Genomic DNA, 24,015 nt, shown 5'->3' on the forward strand with positions numbered 1-24,015 from the left:
TTTGAAACTCGAATGTAAATATAAACAATCAGTTTTGACAGCATGACAGGCAACAGTCAGGTAGCCATTTTTGGATGCATTTTTATATTGGCATCGAAAAAAAACTGCATTTTCTTTAGTCAAAGTACATTAAACTAGTGACGATTACTTAACAACATGCGAACAACAAAAATAAACAATATAAGAACAGAAATAAATAAATAAATAAACAACATTTTTAAAAATTCAAGTGTAGCCGGTATTAGGTTTAGTACGGTAAGCATTTTTAAGCACAGTGTCGCCATCTATTGTTTCATCCAAGTTTCACAGATTCGCCACTAGAGGGCAATCACCCTCTAACATTGCGAACCTGGTGGCTAAAATGAGAAACATGCCTGTCTTCACTCCATTGTTCAGAAGTGTCTTTTCGATCTGGAATTATTGTTTTGAAAATTTGTTAGGTACCTAAATTAGTTAAATTCGTCTGCATTTGACTACAAACAATTGCACTTATGTTGCGTACTGGGAATAATCGTACAAATTTGGAAAATATATCAAGAACTACTAATAAATCAGTGTTCCCTTTTTTACTTCTAATAAATCCACTAATAAAATCTATAGCTATCATTTGAAAAGGCCTATAAACATTCTTCTGTTGGCCCATTAAAGGCAATGTTGCAACTGTTGGGTATTTACATTGTTTACAATTTGAACATTTGGATAATATATTTTTAATATCAATCTTCATTTTCGGCCAATAATATCTAAACCTAATTCTATCAAAAGTTTTATCAAACCCTAAATGCATGAGTTGTTCGTGTTCTTGTGTTACTAATAGATTAATTTTATCTGGAGGAACTAAAATTTTACACTCAAATCGTCCATCATGGATTTGTGAACGCATAGAAATTAATTTGTAAATTGAATCATTTTCTATTTTGAAATTTGGGTATTTATCAGGTTCTTGCTCAATTTTAGCTTTTAAATTATTGTACGATCAGTACCTACCCAATCAAACCGTTCTCCGCTTGACTGGTTCATTCCGCTTCGAATTCCGCTTCGAAAATTGTTTCGAAATTTTCTAAACGGAATCTCCGGTTGACTCCGTTTCAATTCCGTTTGATCATTTTGGCACAAGGGCGACACCTGCTGGTGTAAGACGGAACCTCGGTGACATTTCGCCGCGATTCGCCGAAGCGGTTTTTCTTTGAGTGTATTTGTGAGGCGGCTTTCTAAGAAACGTCAAACATGTTTGATCTTGAACTTTCCGCAAAAGTCGTTGTGGGAGCTAATTTCAAAGTTTTCGCGACGTGATGGAAAATGGCGTATCCTCCTCCTCCCAAGGTGAGTTGAACATTTCCTTCACTTAATTCGAAACGGAGTGGACTTGGTGCAATAATCAACATTACCCATTGTATTCCCTCCTCCTTTCAGATCCAGTTCCCCGGCCAAACTTAGCAGCAGCAGCAGTTCCGGCCAACGAGGGCGCAAGATGGCAACAGCCAATCAGAGGCGGCTTCCTGGATGCCGGAAAGTTGATTGAGATGTACCTCGAAAAAACCTGGTTCAGAACAAGGAGTTCTTGGAGAAGCAGGAAGCGTCCTGCATCGAAGTTGCAATTGCCGAGCTCAAGAACGACGATAAGGTACAGGAACGTCCGTGCCAGCTGCCATCAACGAGACGAGCTGCCGATTTCACTCTACAAGGGACAAGATACTTGCGAGCCGGTTCAAAATATGTCTTCGTGATCAGCGACAAGGGCACGCTCCCGATCGTGGACACTCCGCCCACGCGAGGCTTGCCAGGAAGTGTACCCACCGCACATTAAGGTCGAGGTCCTGAAGACTTCCCGCTTTGATCTGGCCAACCTACTGGAGCTGCTCGGCGATGGTGATGGCAAGAGATCACAAGTGTCAACCGGTGCGCCAAGAATGACGTCGTTGTGAACCGCCTCGAGAGGAACAAAAATCTGTGCAATATGTTAACTCTGCTAAACAAAAAAAATAAAGCGGGCTCGGGGTTGGGATGCGTTTTAATGAACGATTAGTTAAAGGGACAATAAAAAATGTAAAATCATAAAAAAGTTTAATCTATTTCTATGGTCGAATCCCAATTTAAAGTGGATTCAACAAAAACAAAAAAGAAAACCAGCAATAAAAAACAAGAAAAAGAAGAAGAAGCAACTGTCAAAGGCAACACGGCCATTCCGTTTGGATTCCGTTTGAATTCCGCTTGAACCGATTTGCGGCGAAAACTCAAACGGAACCGGTTGTTGCGTTTGAAACGGAATGCGTTTTAGAATCTAAAACGAACACTGTTTAGAATTCGAATCGAACTTTTTTCGCTCAAGCGGAATTCTAAACGGAATTCAAACGGAACGCGCTGAGTGGGTAGCTGGACTCGGTCACTGGAAACGACCGGCGGCTCAGTGACCGACGAAATAGGCGGCGGGCCAGACGCGGGCATAAAAATGTCAAAATCTCTTCCCCCCTCACTTCGTCTCACCATCCAGCTGCAGCTTTGTTGACAAACAAACGGAGTACGCGGTCGCATGATGGCGGCATCGAGCCAGAATTAGGGGTGATCATGTGATTAAAAATGAAAGTTTTTTCAAGAAAAATAATATTTTTCCGACCGAATAAAAAAATTTCGAGCATGTTCAAACAATTATTCCTGATGTCGGAGAAGTGATAAAAAAGCAAAATGTTAATCCATATTTTTTCTATAAATTGAATTTTTTCACTCCAAATGGGAACCAAACGGTCATTGGAAACGGTCGTGGATAGACCTAGATCCACGACCGTTTCCAATGACCGAGAAGATGCCAGAAAATCCAGCTACGAGCTAAATATTGTTGTTTCTGGTATTTGAAAAAAAAAGTTCTTAGCTGAATGTACTTGTGTTTTCAAAAAAAAATAATTTTGTTTTTATATTTCGAAAATTGTTGTGACATTACATGTTGAACAATTCTTCTATAAGTTAAGTGTGGCTAATGAACAATCGTTGAGATCCAGAATTTGAACATTTCAATGAAAAACAACTTTTAGAAAATGTTTTAAGCTTTCGTATAGTTAACCTGCAATATTTTTTTTCAAAAAAAAGCGAATCAACATTTATTTATTTAATCGAAAATTCACTAAAATTCAAATTATTTTTAATAAACCCAAACATGCTCAAATGATTTTAAATGCAAAGGAATGCATATTTCATTAATTTCAGCTAAATGCACTTAAATTTCATTTTTTTAAGTTTTTTGAAAATACATTTATGCTCCCGGTTTTTGAGTCAATTTTTAATAATGGTGGAGGGTGGGTTGATCGACGAAAGCTTTGTAAAATATTTGCTGCAAACTTGTCTGTCTGCTTGTCTGCCTGAATCAGTTGATAGTCAATCAGATTCGTTATCTAACTGTAATGAGCTCGAATCCCTAAGGAAGTGCAATGTATGTTTGAGGGTGACTTGTAAATTAATAAAGAAAACTTTTATTTTTGCAACTATTACAGAATTCTACCTAAGTCAAACTTAAACGTTTTTTTTTTATATTTCTAAAAATGTTTGATGAAAGTTTTGACGATATTTACTAGCTTCACTCATATTGAAACGTGTGAAATTGTTTTAATTATAAAATATTTTGAACAAATTATTTGTATCCTTAAGTGGGGATCAAAATATTGATAAACCATTAGTTTCTTTTTATTAACAAAAAAATAAAAAAGATTAGCATATAAAAACTTAAAATAAACCATAATTTTGAAAAAGTATAAAATCACTTTACAAGTGGTCAACGGGCCATTTTACATGATCATTGAAAATGGGTCCGCGGGCCACAAAATATCACATCGCGGGCCACGTTTGGCCCGCGGGCCATACTTTGGGCACCCCTGGTATACATGAAGGTGGGTCTAGGAGCTTTTAATAAAAAGTTCATTTTCAGAGCAGGATTATAGCCTTACCTCAGTGAGGAAGGCAAAATGAGCGCAGGAACAGTGTCGAATGTGTTTTGCTCCTGATTTTGAAGAATTAATCGTTGGTCGTTGAGATAGATCGTTGGTCGTTGAGATAGATCGTTGGTCGTTGGAATGTCACAGGTCGACATCTAGTCATAATAAAAAATAAATTTGCCTAGGGTGGCTGAGGGGTGCAGTGTACAGCTGAAGGTCGAGTGAAAGACTAGAAAATACGCTCAGTCAGGGGGGGTTTTTATGGGCAACTTGGGTTCTGGTACCGAAACAGATCTCATGAGATGTCTGAACCGTTAATCAACTTCAACAAACTGAACACATTTCGGCCAAACGATTTTCAGAGAGCGGCCAGGGTTTACTTTAACGAAAGGGGTAGTCCCATTTGGGGATTAGAGAGCGACGTTTTAAAATCTCGTGAGGATTGATGGTTAAGGAACTAGTACTTGGGCCTTGGCCAGAAAGGTTGCTGTCCTTTAAATCCTCTTAGCAAGGCCGTCTTCGGGAGAAATGTTCACAGCAAGTTTTCCAAGTTTTTGCTGTAAGGAATCGTGTAAAAACTAACTGGTCCCTATTCGAGCATTTCTGACCCCACCCTCACCCCACTTTGATTATCAAATTGTTTTTAATGCAATAATAAATGCGAATAGTTCTCCTCCACGATCTGGCCGTACGACAGGCCCGTATACTTGATCTCTTCGGCTCGTAGAAACTGGGATCGTCCTCGGTCATCACGTTCGTCTGTCCCAACTATCACTCAGCCAGACGCCTTCTTGTCGTCCGGTCACACCAGGGTGTGCTTCTTGACCACGGCCTTGAAGTGCTGTTTGTTGGCGCGTAGATGAATCAGAAACACCAGCGTGTTGTTGTCTTCGAAGAAGAATCGTGGCTTCCGTCAACTGCGGGCGCTTGATGATGTTGTACGCGTTCATGCTGCTACGGGTCGGCATCGTCTTGTGCGGGAACTTGGAGTTGTGAGACAGACTCAGTGTACGCGGTCGACAGAACTTGACCGTGGTGCGGATCTTGCGCAGCAAAGTTTCAAACGCTCCTGGACTTGGTACGCTTGGCCTTCAGCAGAGCGGCGGCACCCTTCTGCACCTTGGCCTTAATGGCTTTGTCATCCTTGGTGGCAGCCTTCTTCTTGCCGGCAGCTGCTCCAGTGGCACCGGGGCTGGCTTCTTGGCCTTGGTGGCGGGCGGCCTCAGAAGCCTTTTTGGTAGCAACGGTACCACTTCCGGCAACAGCAGCAGCCGTTCCCTTCTTAGCAGTGACAAAGGTATTGTCCGATTCGGTCTTGGGGCAGCGGTCGGGCCTTCGTGCCTCCCTCAGTGGCTTTCTTTGCAGACGGAACAGCAGCACGCAGAAAAATGTTTTGTAGAATCAGCCTGTACGAGGTTTGAATCAACAAAATTTTTGTTGAATATAATCAACGCCGATTTTGCGTTGAAACAAACCTTGATTTTCTCAATTCCACAAAAGTCTTTTGTTGTTTCGAAAAAGCTGCCTAGACGTTTAGCGTTGATTCAGCAAAAATAATGATTTTCAAATGAACAAAACGTTTTGTTGATTCAAATATGCCTTATTTTTCTGCGTGAGGCTTCTTCTGGGCGGCGGCCGGTTTTTCCTTTGTAGCTGGCTCCTTCTCCGAAGCGGCCTTCTTCTAACCCGGGCCGGAAGCAACTGCGGCAGCGGCAAGCTTTTCCTCTATCTTTTGGGACGGTTGGCCCGCGGACTTCCGACTCGTGATTAAAAAAAAAAGACAGACAGAAACGTGGTTTGACCGGTTTGACACTTTGTTTTGACAGAAGTTGTCAAAAAGTTGGGAAGAGCGGGAGAGAAACGGGAGAGAAATGAGCATGGCGACGGCTGTCACGTGAGTGCTAAACTGATTTAAAAATGTATGGGGGAAATCCTTTAAAATTCAATATTTTGAAATTTAAGCAAAACTTAGTACCAAAAAGTAGACGTAGTGATAGGTAATTTTATTTTCTATAACCAGGAGAAATTTGATACTCCTCAGTTACATAGTTTCTGAGAATTTTACCAAAAACTGATTTTCCCCATATAAAATTTAATTCTTTACCACTACTCGTACAGCGCCATCTCCGAGAAATTTTGCCGCGGCGGGTACCCCATTGCGACGGCGATTGTGGCATGTCAAAGATCAGTTCGAACCAGCACGAACAAATTCTTACACTTTTCGCGATTTTCTAACATGATCATTTTTCTCTTAGAAACTGCCCAACAAATTCACCAGCATTACTACACATTTTGAAATTTTGATAACTAAAGTTGCACGACGATAAACAGTGTCAATAAATAATCAAAAACCACGGTTTAAGATTATTTATTGCCATTGGGTCTGGGGTGTTGTAACCTGACCACGATCTTCATCTGATGAGGTTTGCCAATCGTCGACCGCTTATCCCCACACAGAACCACAAGGGCAAATACTTGTAATCCGTAGGTATTTGTACTACATTACACTCATACAACAGAACAACACCACAATTATCGTACGCATCCGTACATTGGCCAACACACTACTTCGTGCACGCAACGTCCGCGAGAGTGGACAATCTCGTCGCGGGTCAACCAGGGGATTTGCACCCATATTGGTCCCAAGCAACATTTGTTCTGCGTAACACCAAAAAAACGCCATTTCCCGATGGAGCATTAACATGACACGTGTTCAACATGTCGCACGCGTCAAGGAGCACTTTCCCTAACCCACGCAACTCCAAAGAACACCCACATTTACCGCGAAATCTCAATCAATTCCGCAACGTGGGATGGATCATCAACGAACCGGTTGACTGGTATCAGGAACCCTGAGGGCCGATCCAAATTACACCTTTTCTCTCGTCTACGATCACCCGCATTCCAGCTCCGACCGAAGACATTCACCCGCTCGCGCTGCCGCGCTACTTCACTCGGGACGCCTGATACAAAGTCCTGTGGAAGCCCCCGAACGACCCGTCGCAGTCCTGCCGCATGTCAACGCTCAGCAAAGCCGTCCCGAACCTGCGTACGGCCATCGTGAGGGTCTTCCAACGGAAACTCTCAGGCGAGTACCCCGTTCTTGAACATATGTCCCGCGCTGATGATCTGTTGGTTTCCAGTACCTCCCTGAGGACTACATCAGCGGCCGAAGCTCCTAATCGGTTGGACACGCAGCGCGCTCTGAGCTTCTACTATCAAAACGTAAGGGGACTTCGTACAAAAATCGACGATCTGTTCCTGGCTGTGATCGATTGCGATTATGATGTCATCGTTCTTACGGAGACCTGGCTAGACGATGAAATCTTCTCGCCCCAGTTGTTCGGGACTGGCTTTGTAGTCTACCGCAACGATCGAGACACTGTTCGCACTGGAAAGAAAACTGGCGGTGGAATCTGCATCGCTGTCTCGAAAAAGTTTGATTCAACGGAATTTCCTGTTCCGACGGATGCCAGCAGCCTCGAACAGCTTTGGGTTGTCATCAATGGCGTTGCAGATCAGAAGCTGTACGTTGGCTCCGTCTATATCAGCCCGGATCTTGCCAGAAATTCAGCAGTTATTGAGTCGCACTTTAACTCGGCCTCCGCTGTGGCCGAAGCGATGCGTCCGAACGATTTGCACCTGCTTCTCGGCGATTACAACCAACCTAAAATAACTTGGGCAAAATTCAACTCGAGACACGCGCACCCCAGTTCTTCGTCTGCATCTTATCCGCTTTCCAGTTCTACACTACTCGACGGCATGGCACTGCTTGGAATGAAACAGTTGAATGATGTTAGCAATAACTTAAATCGCACACTTGATTTGGTGCTCATAGATGACGATTCTGTAAACTACTGCTCTGTCGCTGAGGCCCCGGAAGCGCTGCTTAGAATCGACCCGCCACATCCCCACTGGAGGTAACTGTTTCGCTGAGGGTGCCAGTGCCGTTCATCGACGAACCTGATACCCGATCATACAACTTCTATAAGGCGGATTTTCCCGCCCTCAATCGCGCACTTCTTGGAGTAAACTGGAATGCCCTCAATGAAACGCAGAATGTGGATGAAGCTGTGGCATTCTTCAACTCTACACTGAAAACCGCCTTCAGAGATCACGTTCCAACTCGTGCACCTCCTCGGAAACCTCCCTGGTCCAATGATCGCATGAAAAAACTGAAACGACGGCGTGCCGCTGCTTTGAGGAAGTATTCAGCTAGACGGAATCCTGTAACCCATCGCGCCTTCCGTCTCGCCAGCAAACGTTACACGCACTACAAAAGACACCGTTATGGAATCCATGTTCGCCGTACTCAAGAGAATCTGAAACGTAATCCAAAACTTTTCTGGTCTTTTGTGAACGAGAAACGCAAAGAAACCGGGCTCCCAGCTAAAATGTTCCTCGGCGAAGCTAACTCCACTTCCACGGAGGAGACGTGCAACTTGTTCGCTCAGCACTTTTGAGTGTATTTCGTCCCTCGCCTGCAACTCCGGATCAAGTGCGCAGCGCACTCCGCGCTGTCCCCGCAGACGCACTTCACCTGAGCGCTGTACCAATCACGGAGGAGGACGTACGAATGGCGATCGCAAAGCTGAAGTCCTCATCGTCTGCCGGACCTGACGGAATCCCATCAATTGTGCTGAAATCCTGTGCTGTCGCCGTCACTAAACCGTTGCAGCGAATTTTCAACCTGTTCATACAATCCGAAACCTTCCCGATTTGCTGGAAATCATCGTACATGTTCCCAATCTTCAAGAAAGGGGATATGCGGGACGTTTCCAATTACCGGGGAATAACATCTCTTTGTGCCGGTTCCAAACTGATGGAAATCATCGTAAACACGCTCCTGATAAACGCAACGAAGGGTTACATCTCAACAGCACAGCACGGGTTCTTTTCGGGACGCTCGACAAGTACAAACTTAGTCGACTTCATCTCATTTTGCAAACGAAACATGGAAGGCGGAGGACAAGTGGATGTTGTTTACACCGACCTTAAGGCTGCGTTCGACAGGATCGACCACCGCATCTTACTCGCCAAGCTCGACCACCTCGGCGTTTCATGCAAAGTCGTCAACTGGGTTGCATCGTACCTGACTGGCAGAACACTCTCGGTCAAAATCGGTGCTTCCGAATCAGTGCCGTTCTGTATGACGTCTGGCGTTCCTCAAGGGAGTAATATAGGACCAAGCTTCTTCTCTGTCTACTACAACGACGTTACCTTTGTGCTCCCACCCGGAAGCAGAATTCTCTACGCCGACGACCTAAAGATTTACCAGCCAATTCACAACGTAGACGACTGCCGGGTGCTCCAACAGCTGATTGAGTCTTTTACTCAGTGGTGTGATTCAAATTTGTTGTCAGTAAGTTTCTCTAAATGTTCTATTACACTACTCGACAAAACAAAACTTGTGTCAAGGGATTGACGATATCTCATCCGTTCCTGAGAGAAAAGGCATCCCCGAATCCGATGCATTCGACAGAATTTGATTTTATGTCCACGCGGACTGATGCAAATCTGGTAAATTTTTAACATAAAAATCGAACAATTTAAAAAAACCATGCGTCTCCTCCCAATTATATGAGCCATCTACAAGAATATGGAAGCGCCTGGTGCATAGCCATTTCCTTTAAGCACAACGGAAACAACCAATACAAATGTATAAAAAGTTGTCAAGTTCTCGGGGGTCCACAGCTAGCATTTTTGTACGATTATAAAAATAAATATTAAAAGTTTAAAATTAATTTATTTAAAAACATATTTTTGATTTATTTGTTTACTAAAATTTTATGTATCTTAAAGGTCTTAAAGGTCATCCAAGGACTCCCTGGAGTTAAGATCTACGAGTCTACCGCCGTAACAAGCAAAAGGTCGTGAGATTTTGACCCCGGATCATGTGCGTATAGCATCAATGGATATGGTAGACTACTATATGAATGTGTTGGGATGTTCATGGTCATCCAAGGACTCCCTGGAGTTAAGATCTACGAGTCTACCGCCGTAACAAGCAAGAGGTTGTCGGATTTTGACCCCGGATCATGTGCGTATAGCATCAGTGGATATGGTAGACTACTGTATGAATGTGTTGGGATGTTCATGGTCATCCAAGGACTCCCTGGAGTTAAGATCTACGAGTCTACCGCCGTAACAAGCAAGAGGTCGTCGGATTTTGACCCCGGATCATGTGCGTATATCATCAGTGGATATGGTAGACTACTATATGAATGTGTTGGGATGTTCATGGTCATCCAAGGACTCCCTGGAGTTAAGATCTACGAGTCTACCGCCGTAACAAGCAAGAGGTCGTCGGATTTTGACCCCGGATCTTGTGCGTATAGCATCAGTGGATATGGTAGACTACTATATGAATGTGTTGGGATGTCCATGGTCATCCAAGGACTCCCTGGAGTTAAGATCTACGAGTCTACCGCCGTAACAAGCAATAGGTCGTCTTATTTTGACCCCGGATCTTGTGCGTATAGCATCAGTGGATATGGTAGACTACTGTATGAATGTGTTGGGATGTCCATGGTCATCCGAGGACTCCCTGGTGTTAAGATCTACGAGTCTACCGCCGTAGCAAGCAAGTGGTCGTCTTATTTTGACCCCGGATCTTGTGTGTATAGCATCAGTGCATATGGTAGACTACTGTATGAATGTGTTGGGATGTTCATGGTCATCCAAGGACTCCCTGGAGTTAAGATCTACGAGTCTACCGCCGTAACAAGCAAGAGGTCGTCGGATTTTGACCCCGGATCATGTGCGTATAGCATCAGTGGATATGGTAGACTACTGTATGAATGTGTTGGGATGTCCATGGTCATCCGAGGACTCCCTGGTGTTAAGATCTACGAGTCTACCGCCGTAGCAAGCAAGAGGTCGTCTTATTTTGACCCCGGATCTTGTGTGTATAGCATCAGTGCATATGGTAGACTACTGTATGAATGTGTTGGGATGTTCATGGTCATCCAAGGACTCCCTGGAGTTAAGATCTACGAGTCTACCGCCGTAACAAGCAAGAGGTCGTCAGATTTTGACCCCGGATCATGTGCGTATAGCATCAGTGGATATGGTAGACTACTATATGAATGTGTTGGGATGTTCATGGTCATCCAAGGACTCCCTGGAGTTAAGATCTACGAGTCTACCGCCGTAACAAGCAAAAGGTCGTGAGATTTTGACCCCGGATCATGTGCGTATAGCATCAATGGATATGGTAGACTACTATATGAATGTGTTGGGATGTTCATGGTCATCCAAGGACTCCCTGGAGTTAAGATCTACGAGTCTACCGCCGTAACAAGCAAAAGGTCGTGAGATTTTGACCCCGGATCATGTGCGTATAGCATCAATGGATATGGTAGACTACTATATGAATGTGTTTGGATGTTCATGGTCATCCAAGGACTCCCTGGAGTTAAGATCTACGAGTCTACCGCCGTAACAAGCAAGAGGTCGTCAGATTTTGACCCCGGATCATGTGCGTATAGCATCAGTGGATATGGTAGACTACTATATGAATGTGTTGGGATGTTCATGGTCATCCAAGGACTCCCTGGAGTTAAGATCTACGAGTCTACCGCCGTAACAAGCAAAAGGTCGTGAGATTTTGACCCCGGATCATGTGCGTATAGCATCAATGGATATGGTAGACTACTATATGAATGTGTTGGGATGTTCATGGTCATCCAAGGACTCCCTGGAGTTAAGATCTACGAGTCTACCGCCGTAACAAGCAAAAGGTCGTGAGATTTTGACCCCGGATCATGTGCGTATAGCATCAATGGATATGGTAGACTACTATATGAATGTGTTGGGATGTTCATGGTCATCCAAGGACTCCCTGGAGTTAAGATCTACGAGTCTACCGCCGTAACAAGCAAGAGGTCGTCGGATTTTGACCCCGGATCATGTGCGTATAGCATCAGTGGATATGGTAGACTACTGTATGAATGTGTTGGGTTGTTCATGGTCATCCAAGGACTCCTGGAGTTAAGATCTACGAGTCTACCGCCGTAACAAGCAAGAGGTCGTCGGATTTTGACCCCGGAGTAAACAAATAAATCAAAAAATATGTTTTTTAAATAAATTAATTTTAAACTTTTAATATTTATTTTTTATAATCGTTCAAAAAATGCTAGCTGTGGACCCCCCGAGAACTTGACAACTTTTTTATACATTTGTATTGGTTGTTTCCGTTGTGCTTAAAGGAAATGGTTATGCACCAGGCGCTTCCATATTCTTGTAGATGGCTCATATAATTGGGAGGAGACGCATGGTTTTTTTTAAATTGTTCGATTTTTATGTTAAAAATTTACCAGATTTGCATCAGTCCGCGTGGACATAAAATCAAATTCTGTCGAATGCATCGGATTCGGGGATGCCTTTTCTCCAGGAACGGATGAGATATCGTCAATCCCTTGACACAAGTTTTGTTTTGTCGAGTAGTGTTATCTCTTTCACACGCAAAAAACACCCCATCTGCTGGCCTTACACCATCGGAGACCAACCGCTGGAGAGGGCGACCGTCGTTAAGGATCTTGGCATACTCCTCGATGAAATGCTCAGCCTCTCCGCCCACTACAACGCCGTTATCTCCAAAGCAAACCGCAATCTCGGGTTCATTTTTCGGATTGCAAACGAGTTTCGTGATCCTGCCTGCCTACGAGCTCTTTACTACGCACTCGTTCGTTCTCACCTTGAGACTGCTGTGGTGGCTTGGAGCCCGCACACTGATGAATGGGTGACTAGAATCGAGTCGGTACAGAGGAAGTTCACAAGATTCGCATTGCGCTTCCACTCATGGCCTGATCAAGTTGTAGCGCCATCCTACGAACAACGCTGCACTATGGGGTATTTCCATATAAGCGAGCGGCCAAAAATATTTTTTTGCTTTTTTGTGACTTTTTTGTGTTGTTTGTACTTAGGAATCTATGACATTTCCCCGAAACCCATATTACCGAAGGGACATTTCCCCGAATGCCACTTCCCCGAAAAGACACTTCCCCTAATAGTCATTTCCCCGAATTCCATTTACCCGAATTTTCCATTTCCCCTAATCGTCCACATCCCCGAATGCCATTTTCCCGAATGGGCCACAATCCCGAATGCCACTTACCCGATTAGTCGTATCCCTGAATAGTCATTTCTGAATGCCATTTTCGAACGCGGTCAGGCGGAAATGCCCGGTGCCCCGGGCGCGCTCCTGGGCACCGGGCATTTCCGCTTGACCGCGTTCGGGGAAATAGCATTTTTAAGAAAAAAAATTGATGGCAATTTTTAACACATCAAACTACTTATAATATTTCTTGAAAGGTTCGTATTGGCCTTGAATGATCAACTTTCTTTTTGGCTTCATTCAGAACAGACGTAGCATTTTAGGGGGAAGGGGTGTTGAAAGGTTTGATAATATTCATTCAAATACAATGAATATTGTTACAGACTTTTTTTTATATATTCTCAAAACAAATACTTTTTTCTTATAGACATGATAATAACAATGCAATAGAAGTTTTGTTTTCTTTTATGATTCAAAAAACATACCGTGCGATTTTCGTAGTACAGAACCCCGTTCACACTGATCATTTTATTCACATTGCTGGTTTGGGATTTGGCGAAGAGTATAATCATCATAAACTCTAAATAAAATTTGTACCAGCCTTTTGTACCTATTTGTTCGATTTTTGAGTTCTTGAACAAAATTCGAAAAAAGACAAATTTCTCAAAAACAACATCTAGGTAATTATGCGGTTGAACAAAAAAAAATCTAGTACAGTCCAGACTCGATTATCCGAAGGCCTCGGAAAAAAATTCACTTAGGATAATCGAAACTTCGGATTAAAACTTTTAAATCCAAGATGGCGGCCAATATGGCGGTGTTGAAATATTGAAAAAATGCATTTTATTATTTAATAGGCAATCAACTATTCAAATTTGACTAAAATGGGGTTGCAGAACTCAAATTTGATGTTTAAAACAAGAAAAAGAAAAAACAAAAATGTTGTTCGTAATTCGATTATCCGAAGTCCCATACAAACCTTCGGATAATCGAACTTCGGATATTCGAAACTTCGGATAATCGAATCTGGACTGTAATTGGGTCCTAAAATGAAAATTAAATTTGTGATATTATTGTTCACAACGATAAAGCTTTTTTTCCAAGTACAATGACCCTTTGAACGACCGCAAAGGATTTAAAATGGATTTTTAATTCAATTTAAAAAAAAATCACTTCACGGCCCTTCTTGGTAGAAAAGCTCCTACTTGACAGCTCGTTCCAAGGGGACCATAGTTGATCCATCGAAAAAATGTTGTCTTGTCAATAACTTTTTTTTTCATAAAAATAAAAAAAAAGTTATCAGAAATGGTTTTTAGTCGTGTTTACCGTTGTTCATAAAAAAATTACAAAGGGCTTTACTACCCAATTTACAACATTTAATCAACAGCATACCCGAAAAAGCTGTTTGTTCGGTAAAATCGAGAAAGAAAATAACTGTTAGTCATGGAAAAAGGCTTGAGCGAAAATGATGATTAGGATTAGGATGATATGAAAAATCGGCAAAATTTAAATTTAAATAAACAGCAACTGGCGTAAGTGTCACTTCGGGGAAACGGCATTCGGGGAAATGGCCGATTAGGGGAAATGGCATTCGGGGATATAGCCGATTAGGGGAAATGATATTCGGGGAAATTGCATTCGGGGATGTGGCTGATTAGGGGAAGTAGTATTCGGGAATGTGGTCAATTAGGGGATATGATTTTCGGGGAAATGGCATTCGGGGGAATGTCATTCGGGGAAATGAGCTAGACCCATTTGAGGCCACATGCATTAAAGTGGTGAATTTTGATATTCTTGCTCTGTCTATTTGATGCACGGAATGGCGGTTTATGCTATGTTAAAGTTTCTGATTTACGTTCAATCTCCTCCTCTTTTCTTGAGTTTAAATCCACCTCTCTTTGAAACCCCCCTTCCCCTCCAATTAAAATTTGATTTTTGCGGTGTTTTAGAATTTTAGACGGTTTATTTTATGGAACATTGTATGGATTCTCGTCCACGTTTTTGGTTGATCCACTTGCAAAATTCACGTTTTCCACGATAAATTCTTCTAAATCAAAATCACTATGTAACCGATTGTCTTTAGATTACTTAAAATATGAACTTCTTCTATGGGCTTTTGTATACCTCGTTTTGAAGCTACAGAACAGCATGCGTAGTTTTTCCTCTGTGGGTTTTTCCTGAGTTGATCATGTGATGGTTCTGCAATGTTGTAATTCTTACAAATATACTGAAAGCAGTTCTCACGTTTTCAGAATAGTGCTTCGTTATATCGTACAGGGACACTACGGTATTATTATCCATACTTTCAAAAGAACACAACAACGAACTGAAATGAATATTCGACGAATCGTTTCTGTAAAATACTTAGAATAGGAATTTCTAATTTTATTAAACGTACCTAAGTACCGTAAACTGGGGTGACTTTGATAGCCCGGGGTGACATTGATAGAAATTTGATTTGGCCACTATTTTTGATGCATCCATGTAACAGTCACATTTTTGCATATATGTTCGATAATAAGCTTTCCTTAATGCTTACATACTCAAAATTCTCAAAAATGTTTAAATATTAATTTGACGGGCATTTGAAAACCTATCAAAGTCACCCGGGCTATCAAAGTCACCCCAGTTTACGGTACCAACAAAGTCATGAATATCAAATCAATTTCAAAACATACATAGCAGGTACGTCATTTCTGCCTCCGCAGGTAAATAATGTGATTTTAACCAAGCGTATACGCGAAATCATTAATTTTCTTGCATGAATCAAAATGTTCAAAATGGCATAACTCAAAAGTGCACATAAGTGCACTTTGAAATTTGGAGACAAGTTAGGACATGGTTCAAATTTTAAGCTGCAAAATTTTCAGATCGCACAAATGCACACAAAAAGTACTCCATTAACAAAGTTGAAAAACTAAATTTTGAATAAAAATCCATCTTTTTGATTTTTATTATTTTTTTAGCCTATAAAAGTGTGTTTTGTAAAATGTTATTGAAAAGTTGAATCAATTACCTTTCTGAATATTTATAATGATGCAGGAAAAAATACATAAACAGCTACACAGTACAACTATGAAAAATAATCATTTTTTTGTCAAAAACATGTTTTTTCTTACCATTTTCGCCTTTGAAGGTCTGCAATTCAGTGAATATTGAACCTACAACTTTCAAACTCCGGATTTTTCTTAGTTAGAATGTTTATTTTCGAAAAAAATACCAAAAAAATAATTAGAGTATGTCGGTTTTTCGATTTATGGCCGCCTGAAACCCCATAGTGCGCTGCGAGGCTCTAGGGATAGAAACACTTCTAAGAGAAGGCAGTTCTTACGGGCGGCTTTCGGGAAACTGTTATTAGGTGCCATCGACGCTCCTAATATCCTCGCCAGGATCAACTTCAACGTCATCCCGCGGCCGCTCAGAACGTGGAACGCACTCCGCCTAGACTTTCATCGTACTCAATATGGACAGCAGGAACCTATCCGGGCGATGTGTGACGTTTTCAATGATTTTGACGATTTATTTGATTACTCGATGTCTGTAGATTCCTTTATTTCTAACTTACGCCGTACTATTTTTGTTTAGATCTAAGTTTATATTGTATCTCGTGAAATGTATTGACCATGTTTAAAAGACGGTGGGTTTTATGCCTATTCGAGAGTGGCGAATTTAGCGATCCAACTCGAACGGGCTTTTACCACCCAGTCCGTTAAGACAGATAAATGTCGGATGGACAATAAAATAAAAATAACAAAATAACAAAATAAGAAAATACACTCACGGTCCTCTCTCACAACACAACGATCAGTATGTACGCACATACGCACGCCACACACATGACCCATGACCCAATATAGACTGATGACCGGCTCTGCAGCAGTATCAGTCGGTGGTTTACCGCAAAGCAGGACAAGTCGCGTACTTACAGTTATTCACAACGCGCAGTGAGATAGTGCAAAGCTTAATAAAAGGAGTTTTACATCGTAACTAGTGCCTGACCAGCGTAAGAGACGGTACTGAAAAATAAGTGAAAATCCTAAATCTAAATCCTTTTCGCTCGACAGGAAGCAGCTTGTAGGCTGATTAAAGTGAACAAGTCGCAGAAGACAGCTTGAAACTGCGTCCGGTGCAGGTGTGTGAAACGTTGTGAAGTTAGTGATAACTACTAACGGAAGAATTTCTTTTGAGTTAGAGAGAGAGTGGTCACCGAGGCTAGGCTGCGGCCAGTGCCCTACAAAAGTGGCATCGATGCTGTGAGCGTCGGAATGATGTGAGATCGGTAAGGATCGTGTGGTTAGCGTTGGGGTTGATTTTTGGGACAATTGTTTGACGATTCGATTTCTAAGGCCCTTTTGGACTATGTCCAGGCCCTATTTTCTTTTCCACATTACTTCAAGATATTCAACAAAATGGCGGCTGGAGGAGTACAATTTCTGCAGCAGTGGATCAAGCAGCGCTGGACGAGCGATGCAGCAGGAGAATCGGCTGGAAGCCGGTGCGGTCCGTTCATTTCGGTGGGATGCTGGAATGACGACGGGTCACGAAGACCGGGCCATTTGAAGGAGTCTACGGATGCAGTTTGGCCAACAGCAGGGGGGATAACACACTATAACACTGACACATTTACATTAGTTTAATAATTAACTTCAGAATTAAAAATGCATTTTGACTGCTAATCATTGCAGCAAAATTAAGTCGCCCAAGAAGGAGCGCCATTAACACTTAAACTACCATCCTCAATATTATCCCGCGAACTACCAAGCTAGCGAAAAAAGGCGAAGTCCAACTTCAAACAGCTGTATCTCGGCTCCCTGTTGACGGATTTTCAAAAATCAAGAAGCAAAAGATGCGGACAGATCTCTAGATTATTTTGCTTTTTGAAAAGTCAAAAACAGAGGCACTTACCCTAAGTTATTCCCAAAACCATGAAAGTACTGGCTTCGCACAGCGTAGAGCATGACTCGGACCGGGTAGTCCCAGGGTCGGCAAACTACTAGGTGATTCAAGGGAGGATCGGTTACAACAGAAAAACACGGAAGGATTTCCACTTTTCATCAACACTTTATTTGGGGTTTTGTTCGTGTGGGTGTGGTGTGTAAAGTGTGGGTTTTCAGGGCTAACATACCGTGATCCGCTCAGCTGATGGTTCGCCTCCGGCGATTGCGGGCCGGCAGAGGAGTTCGTCCAACCTCCACTCTGCGGCGGGAACTGCCCCAAGGGGGGGGGGGGTTGTTGCTGACGGATGCGGCGGCCCTTTGTTCTTGGCTGCGAGTCTGGTCTTCGGCGCCAGATGCAGCGTGGTTCGCCGGCCTACTTGGGCGGCGTCGGTTCTTCCGGCTTCCGTGCCGGGATGATGGACAACCAGCGGGCGTTGCTGGTTCCGGTGGGCAGGCGTCTTCCCTCATTGGCTGATCGGCAGCCTCAGTGGTCCTATTACGGATTAGACGTGGGAAGCTACCAGCACGGGGTTTACGCAACCCAGGCCGACCAATCCGAGATGGACGAGCTGCTCGCGGAAACCTCCTGGTTCCGCCGATGGGAAGGGCGATTGACGACCCTTCGCGGGAGCACGACTTGTCCACTCGGACGCCTGTTTGGAAGAGAGCGATTTTCCCAAATCGACTTCCCTCAATTGTTTTCCCAAGTCCATTTTCCCTACCATTTCCTTTGTGACGTATTCAAATGCGCCCGCAGGAAACTGGTGGACATCAGCCTCGCTTACACTGATACGCTTCGCCCCATCAAAACTGTTGTAGTGTGGTGTAAGTGGTTTTTTTTTTTTTTTTAATTTATATTTATTCAAATTTCTTTTCCATGTACATTCATTCAGTTAAAATATTATTGAGTGTCCAAACACAAACGATGACTTTTCACCTCAATTTTAAATACTAGCAACTTTCATTTATTCATGAAATATTGTAGCTTTCGCTATTCAGTGATTTCAAATGTAGGAGGTCCTACATGTACAAAAGGGAAAAGGGATACCTTAAAACTAACTTATAAACTATATAAAGAGCGGATCAATGCAGCTGAAGACTGCAATGATTTTTGTCGAAATGCATCAATTATCTTATTGGACATAACATCCAAAGTGTCAACTTCGGCTAATTGATGAAGTTCACTGGTGCTGAACCAGGGAGGAAGTTTCAGAATCATTTTCAGAATTTTGTTCTGAATCCTCTGAAGTTTTTCTTCCTGGTTAAGCAACAGCTTGTCCAGATCGGCACAGCATAAAGCATGGCAGGTCTGAAAATTTGTTTATAAATTAACAGTTTATTCTTGAGACAAAGTCTAGAATTCCTGTTTATAAGTGGATACAAACATTTAATATATTTGTTACATTTAACCTGGATACTTTCAATGTGATCCTTGTAAGTAAGGTTTTTGTCAAAACCAAGTCCAAGATATTTCACTTGATCCTGCCACTTTAAATTTACCTCATTCATCTTTATAATGTGATGACTTTTGGTTTAAGAAAATCAGCCCTTGGTTTGTGAGGGAAAATAATAAGTTGAGTTTTGCAGCATTTGGAGTAATTTTCCATTCTTTCAAATAAGAATTGAAAATATCCAAGCTTTTTTGTAATCTTCTTGTGATGACACGAAGGCTTCTGCCTTTGGCGGAGATGCTTGTGTCATCAGCAAAAAGTGATTTCTGACATCCTGGGGGCAAATCAGGCAAGTCAGAAGTAAAAATATTGTATAAAATTGGACCCAAAATGCTTCCTTGAGGGACGCCAGCACGTACAGGTAGTTGATCAGATTTGCTATTCTGATAACATACCTGCAGAGTACGATCCGTCAAATAATTTTGAATAATTTTCACGATATAAATCGGAAAATTAAACCTTTTCAATTTCGCAATCAAACCTTTATGCCAAACACTGTCAAATGCTTTTTCTATGTCTAGAAGAGCAGCGCCAGTAGAATAGCCCTCAGATTTGTTGCTTCGAATTAAATTTGAAACTCTCAACAACTGATGAGTAGTTGAATGCCCAAGGCGAAATTCAAACTGCTCATCAGCGAAAATTGAATTTTCATTAATGTGCGTCATCATTCTATTAAGAATTATTCTTTCGAATAATTTACTAATAGATGAAAGCAAACTAATGGGCCGATAGCTTGAGGCTTCAGCAGGATTTTATCCGGTTTCAAAATCGGAATTACTTTGGCATTTTTCCAACTACTGGGAAAATATGCCAAATCAAAACATTTGTTGAAAATTTTGACCAAGCAACTTAAAGTTGCTTCTGGTAATTTTTTAATTAAAATGTAAAAAATGCCATCCTCACCAGGGGCTTTCATATTTTTAAATTTTTTGATAATAGATTTTATTTCATTCAGATCCGTATTAAAAACTTCATCTGATGAAAATTCTTGTTCAACAATATTCTGAAATTCTATTGAAATTTGATTTTCAATAGGACTCAAAACATTCAAGTTGAAATTATGAGCACTCTCAAACTGCTGAGCAAGTTTTTGAGCTTTTTCCCCATTAGTTAATAGAATATTATCACCATCTTTTAAAGAAGGGATGGGTTTTTGAGGTTTCTTAAGAACCTTTGAAAGTTTCCAAAAAGGTTTGGAATAAGGTTTAATTTGTTCGACATCTCTTGCGAACTTTTCATTTCGCAGGAGAGTGAATCTGTGGTCAATAACCTTTTGCAAATCTTTTTGAATTCGCTTCAGTGCAGGATCACGAGAACGTTGATACTGTCTTCGGCGAACATTTTTCAGACGAATCAGAAGCTGAAGATCGTCAGCAATAATGGGAGAATCAAATTTGACTTGGACTTTAGGAATAGCAATATTCCTAGCATCCAAAATTGCATTAGTTAAAGATTCCAAGGCTGAATCAATATCAGCTTTGGTTTCTAAAACAAAATCATGATTTAAATTATTCTCAATATGATGCTGATACCTGTCCCAATTAGCTTTGTGGTAATTAAACACAGAACTATTGGGTCTGGTAACTGCTTCATGAGAAAATGAAAAAGTTACTAAAGATGATCAGAATCAAAATCAGCATGAGTCACTAAAGGACCACAATACTGACTTTGATTTGTCAACACCAAATCAATTGTTGATGGATTTCTAACAGAAGAAAAGCAAGTTGGCCCATTCGGGTATAAAACCGAATAAAGACCAGAAGTGCAATCTCTGAACAGAATTTTACCATTGGAATTTACTTTTGAATTATTCCAAGATTGGTGTTTGGCATTAAAATCACCGATGATCAAAAATCGAGATCTATGCCGAGTAAGTTTATTCAAATCCCCTTTGAAATAATTTTTATTTTCCCCAGTGCATTGGAAAGGCAAATATGCAGCTGCAATCATAATTTTCCCAAAAGAAGTTTCAAGTTCAATGCCCAAACTTTCAATAACTTTTAACTTAAAGTCACGTAACGTGCTATAAGTCATACTACGGTGGATAACTATTGCAACTCCACCGCCATTTCGATTCATTCGGTTATTAGTTATAACTTTATAATCTGGATCACTTTTCAAATAAGTGCCAGTTTTTAAAAAATGTTTCGGTTATAACAGCAACATGCACGTTATGAACTCGTAAAAAGTTAAATTCATTTTCTTTCGCTTTTAAAGAGCGAGCATTAAAATTCATAATATTGATGGAATTACTTAGATCCATGATTAAACTTCAGGGTAAGAACAACATCATTCGCAAATTTTAATCCAATCTGGATTGCTTCCATCATGGATGTAGCATTACTCATTGTTTGAATCAAACCAAACAGTGAGTTTCGCAAAAAAAGTCATTTTTTCAAACGTAACATCGCCGAGATCAGAAGATCCCAAAGCGTTGCCAGCAGAAAAATTTTCAAATGAGATTTGAGGTACCTGCCCAATTTCAGAAAGATTGGTAGAGGATTTAAAATTCGTGGATGAACCCGAAACGACGTTAGCATAAGAAATGCCATTGTTGTTACCTAACTTTTCCACGGTAGGGGTATTTCTAGAATTGTTCGAGTGAGACAGCACGAACGTTTGATTTAAAGATGCAGATACAACCTGACTTTGAGAAAATTTCGGTTTGGATTTCGGCTGATGCTTAGCACGAGAATCCAAAACCTTTTTTTTTGATGGGGCAATCCCAGAAATTTGATTTGTGATTTCCACCACAATTTGCACATTTAAATTGGGTGACTTCTTTCACGGGACAATTGTCCTTGTCGTGAGAAGAATCCCCGCAAACCATGCATTTTGGAACCATGGCGCAATGATCAGTACTGTGACCGAATGCCTGGCAACGCCGGCACTGGGTCAGATTCTGGCCATTACCGCCATGTTTCTTAAAATGCTCCCACTTTACCCGTACATGGAACAAAAACTGAACTTTGTCCAAAAGTTTCAAATTGTTGATTTCATTTCTGTTGAAATGAATCAGATAAAATTGTGAAGTCAAACCAAAGCGAGAAATATTCCCGTTTGATTTTTTCTTCATCGGTATTACTTGGGATGGGGCAAAGCCAAGCAACACCTTAAGTTCGTTTTTGATCTCATCCACCGACAAGTCGTTGGAGAGACCTTTCAAGACCGCCTTGAATGGCCGAGCATTCTTGGTCTCATACGTGTAGAAATTGTGTTTGTGGTTTTTCAAATAACCAACAAAAGTTTGGTGATCTTGTAAAGATTCCGTCAACAAGCGACATTCTCCTCTTCGACCAAGCTGGAACGAAACTTTCAAATTGCAAGTTTCCTTGCAATTCTTCAGTTGCGTTCGAAAGCTGGCCAAATCGGAGACGGAAGTCACTACAATTGGCGGAGCCTTTACTCGTTTCTCGACGGCAGAAGGCTCAGTACGAGGAGAAGGTTCTTGTCATCAGTTTCGGATAAAACACCGAAACTGTTTGTCAATGGAATTGGAGGATTGACCTCACATTCAGAATCAGAATCAGACCTCAGAAGAGGCTGTTTTTCTGTTTCCGTTAGCCGGTTTAGCGTTCAAACGCTTCACCGACGTAACGACCAAATCTTCAGAAGATTTGCGTTTACCTTTGTTTTGACGCATTTTGCAAGCAAAGTTCTCTTAAAAAGATGGCTTCGTTTGTAAAATACAACAAAATTTCAGGTGGGGTTAGTCTTGAAAAGACTGTTTAGAATTTTGGAAAATAACTCGGGTAGTCTTTAAAAAGACTGTGAATTTTGTTTTGAAATAACTCTGAGCTTAGGTAGTAAAAAATACCGCAGCTCTAGTGTCCGTTCACCACGAAGGTTCGCAAGACACCCAGTGTAAGTGGTATAAAATGCTGAGGCGAAGCTTCAATTAACCAGAATTGTAACCAACGGTTACACTATCCACTACCCCGGCGAAAAAAATGTGAATGCACGAAGTTCAAGAACATTTTTTATCGAACTGCTTTTCCAAAATCATCTTCGGCACTCATCAGGTTCGTGGTCCAGAGTTCAATTTGTTGGGTGGTGACGCGCGGTCAATTATGTGGCATTGTGTGTGAAAAGAAAAGAATTTTATTTCGTGTCTCATCCTGGTTGGCTTGCCCACAAGCAGAAGAAAATCAGTTCAATTTGTTGGGTGGTGACGCGTGGTCAATTATGTGGCATTGTGTGTGTGAAAAGAAAAGAATTTTATTTCGTGTTTCATCCTGGTTGGCTTGCCCACAAGCAGAAGAAAATCAGTTCAATTTGTTGGGTGGTGACGCGCGGTCAATTATGTGGCATTGTGTGTGAAAAGAAAAGAATTTTATTTCGTGTCCCATCCTGGTTGGCTTGCCCACAAGCAGAAGAAAATCAGTTCAATTTGTTGGGTGGTGACGCGCGGTCAATTATGTGGCATTGTGTGTGAAAAGAAAAGAATTTTATTTCGTGTCTCATCCTGGTTGGCTTGCCCACAAGCAGAAGAAAATCAGTTCAATTTTTGGGTGGTGACGCGTGGTCAATTATGTGGCATTGTGTGTGAAAAGAAAAGAATTTTATTTCGTGTTTCATCCTGGTTGGCTTGCCCACAAGCAGAAGAAAATCAGTTCAATTTGTTGGGTGGTGACGCGTGGTCAATTATG

General features: G+C 41.6%; 2 protein-coding genes and 1 long non-coding RNA gene across 3 annotated transcripts; 2 read left to right on the forward strand and 1 right to left on the reverse strand.

Moving 5' to 3' along the window:
- Nucleotides 1-1,118: 1,118 nt before the first annotated feature.
- On the forward strand, nt 1,119-2,121 carry LOC119766875. Its single transcript, XM_038253171.1, has 2 exons — nt 1,119-1,323; nt 1,414-2,121. Exons 1-2 carry the CDS (start codon nt 1,293-1,295, stop codon nt 1,725-1,727), a joined length of 345 nt encoding a protein of 114 aa, XP_038109099.1. The 5' UTR covers nt 1,119-1,292; the 3' UTR covers nt 1,728-2,121.
- Nucleotides 2,122-4,526: 2,405 nt separating this feature from the next.
- Nucleotides 4,527-6,077, reverse strand: LOC119770034 (60S ribosomal protein L23A-like). The gene is given in 4 exon segments (XM_038264135.1): nt 4,527-4,816; nt 4,818-4,963; nt 5,010-5,277; nt 6,031-6,077. Coding segments are annotated over 4 exon segments (555 nt in total). The 3' UTR covers nt 4,527-4,722.
- Nucleotides 6,078-17,051: 10,974 nt separating this feature from the next.
- Nucleotides 17,052-17,502, forward strand: LOC119766887. The gene is made up of 3 exons (XR_005277193.1): nt 17,052-17,110; nt 17,173-17,257; nt 17,346-17,502. It is a non-coding gene; the product is annotated as an uncharacterized LOC119766887 (long non-coding RNA).
- Nucleotides 17,503-24,015: the final 6,513 nt, after the last annotated feature.

This window comes from Culex quinquefasciatus, chromosome 1 (assembly GCF_015732765.1).
Source record: "Culex quinquefasciatus strain JHB chromosome 1, VPISU_Cqui_1.0_pri_paternal, whole genome shotgun sequence".
Classification (NCBI taxonomy): Eukaryota; Metazoa; Arthropoda; class Insecta; order Diptera; family Culicidae; genus Culex; species Culex quinquefasciatus.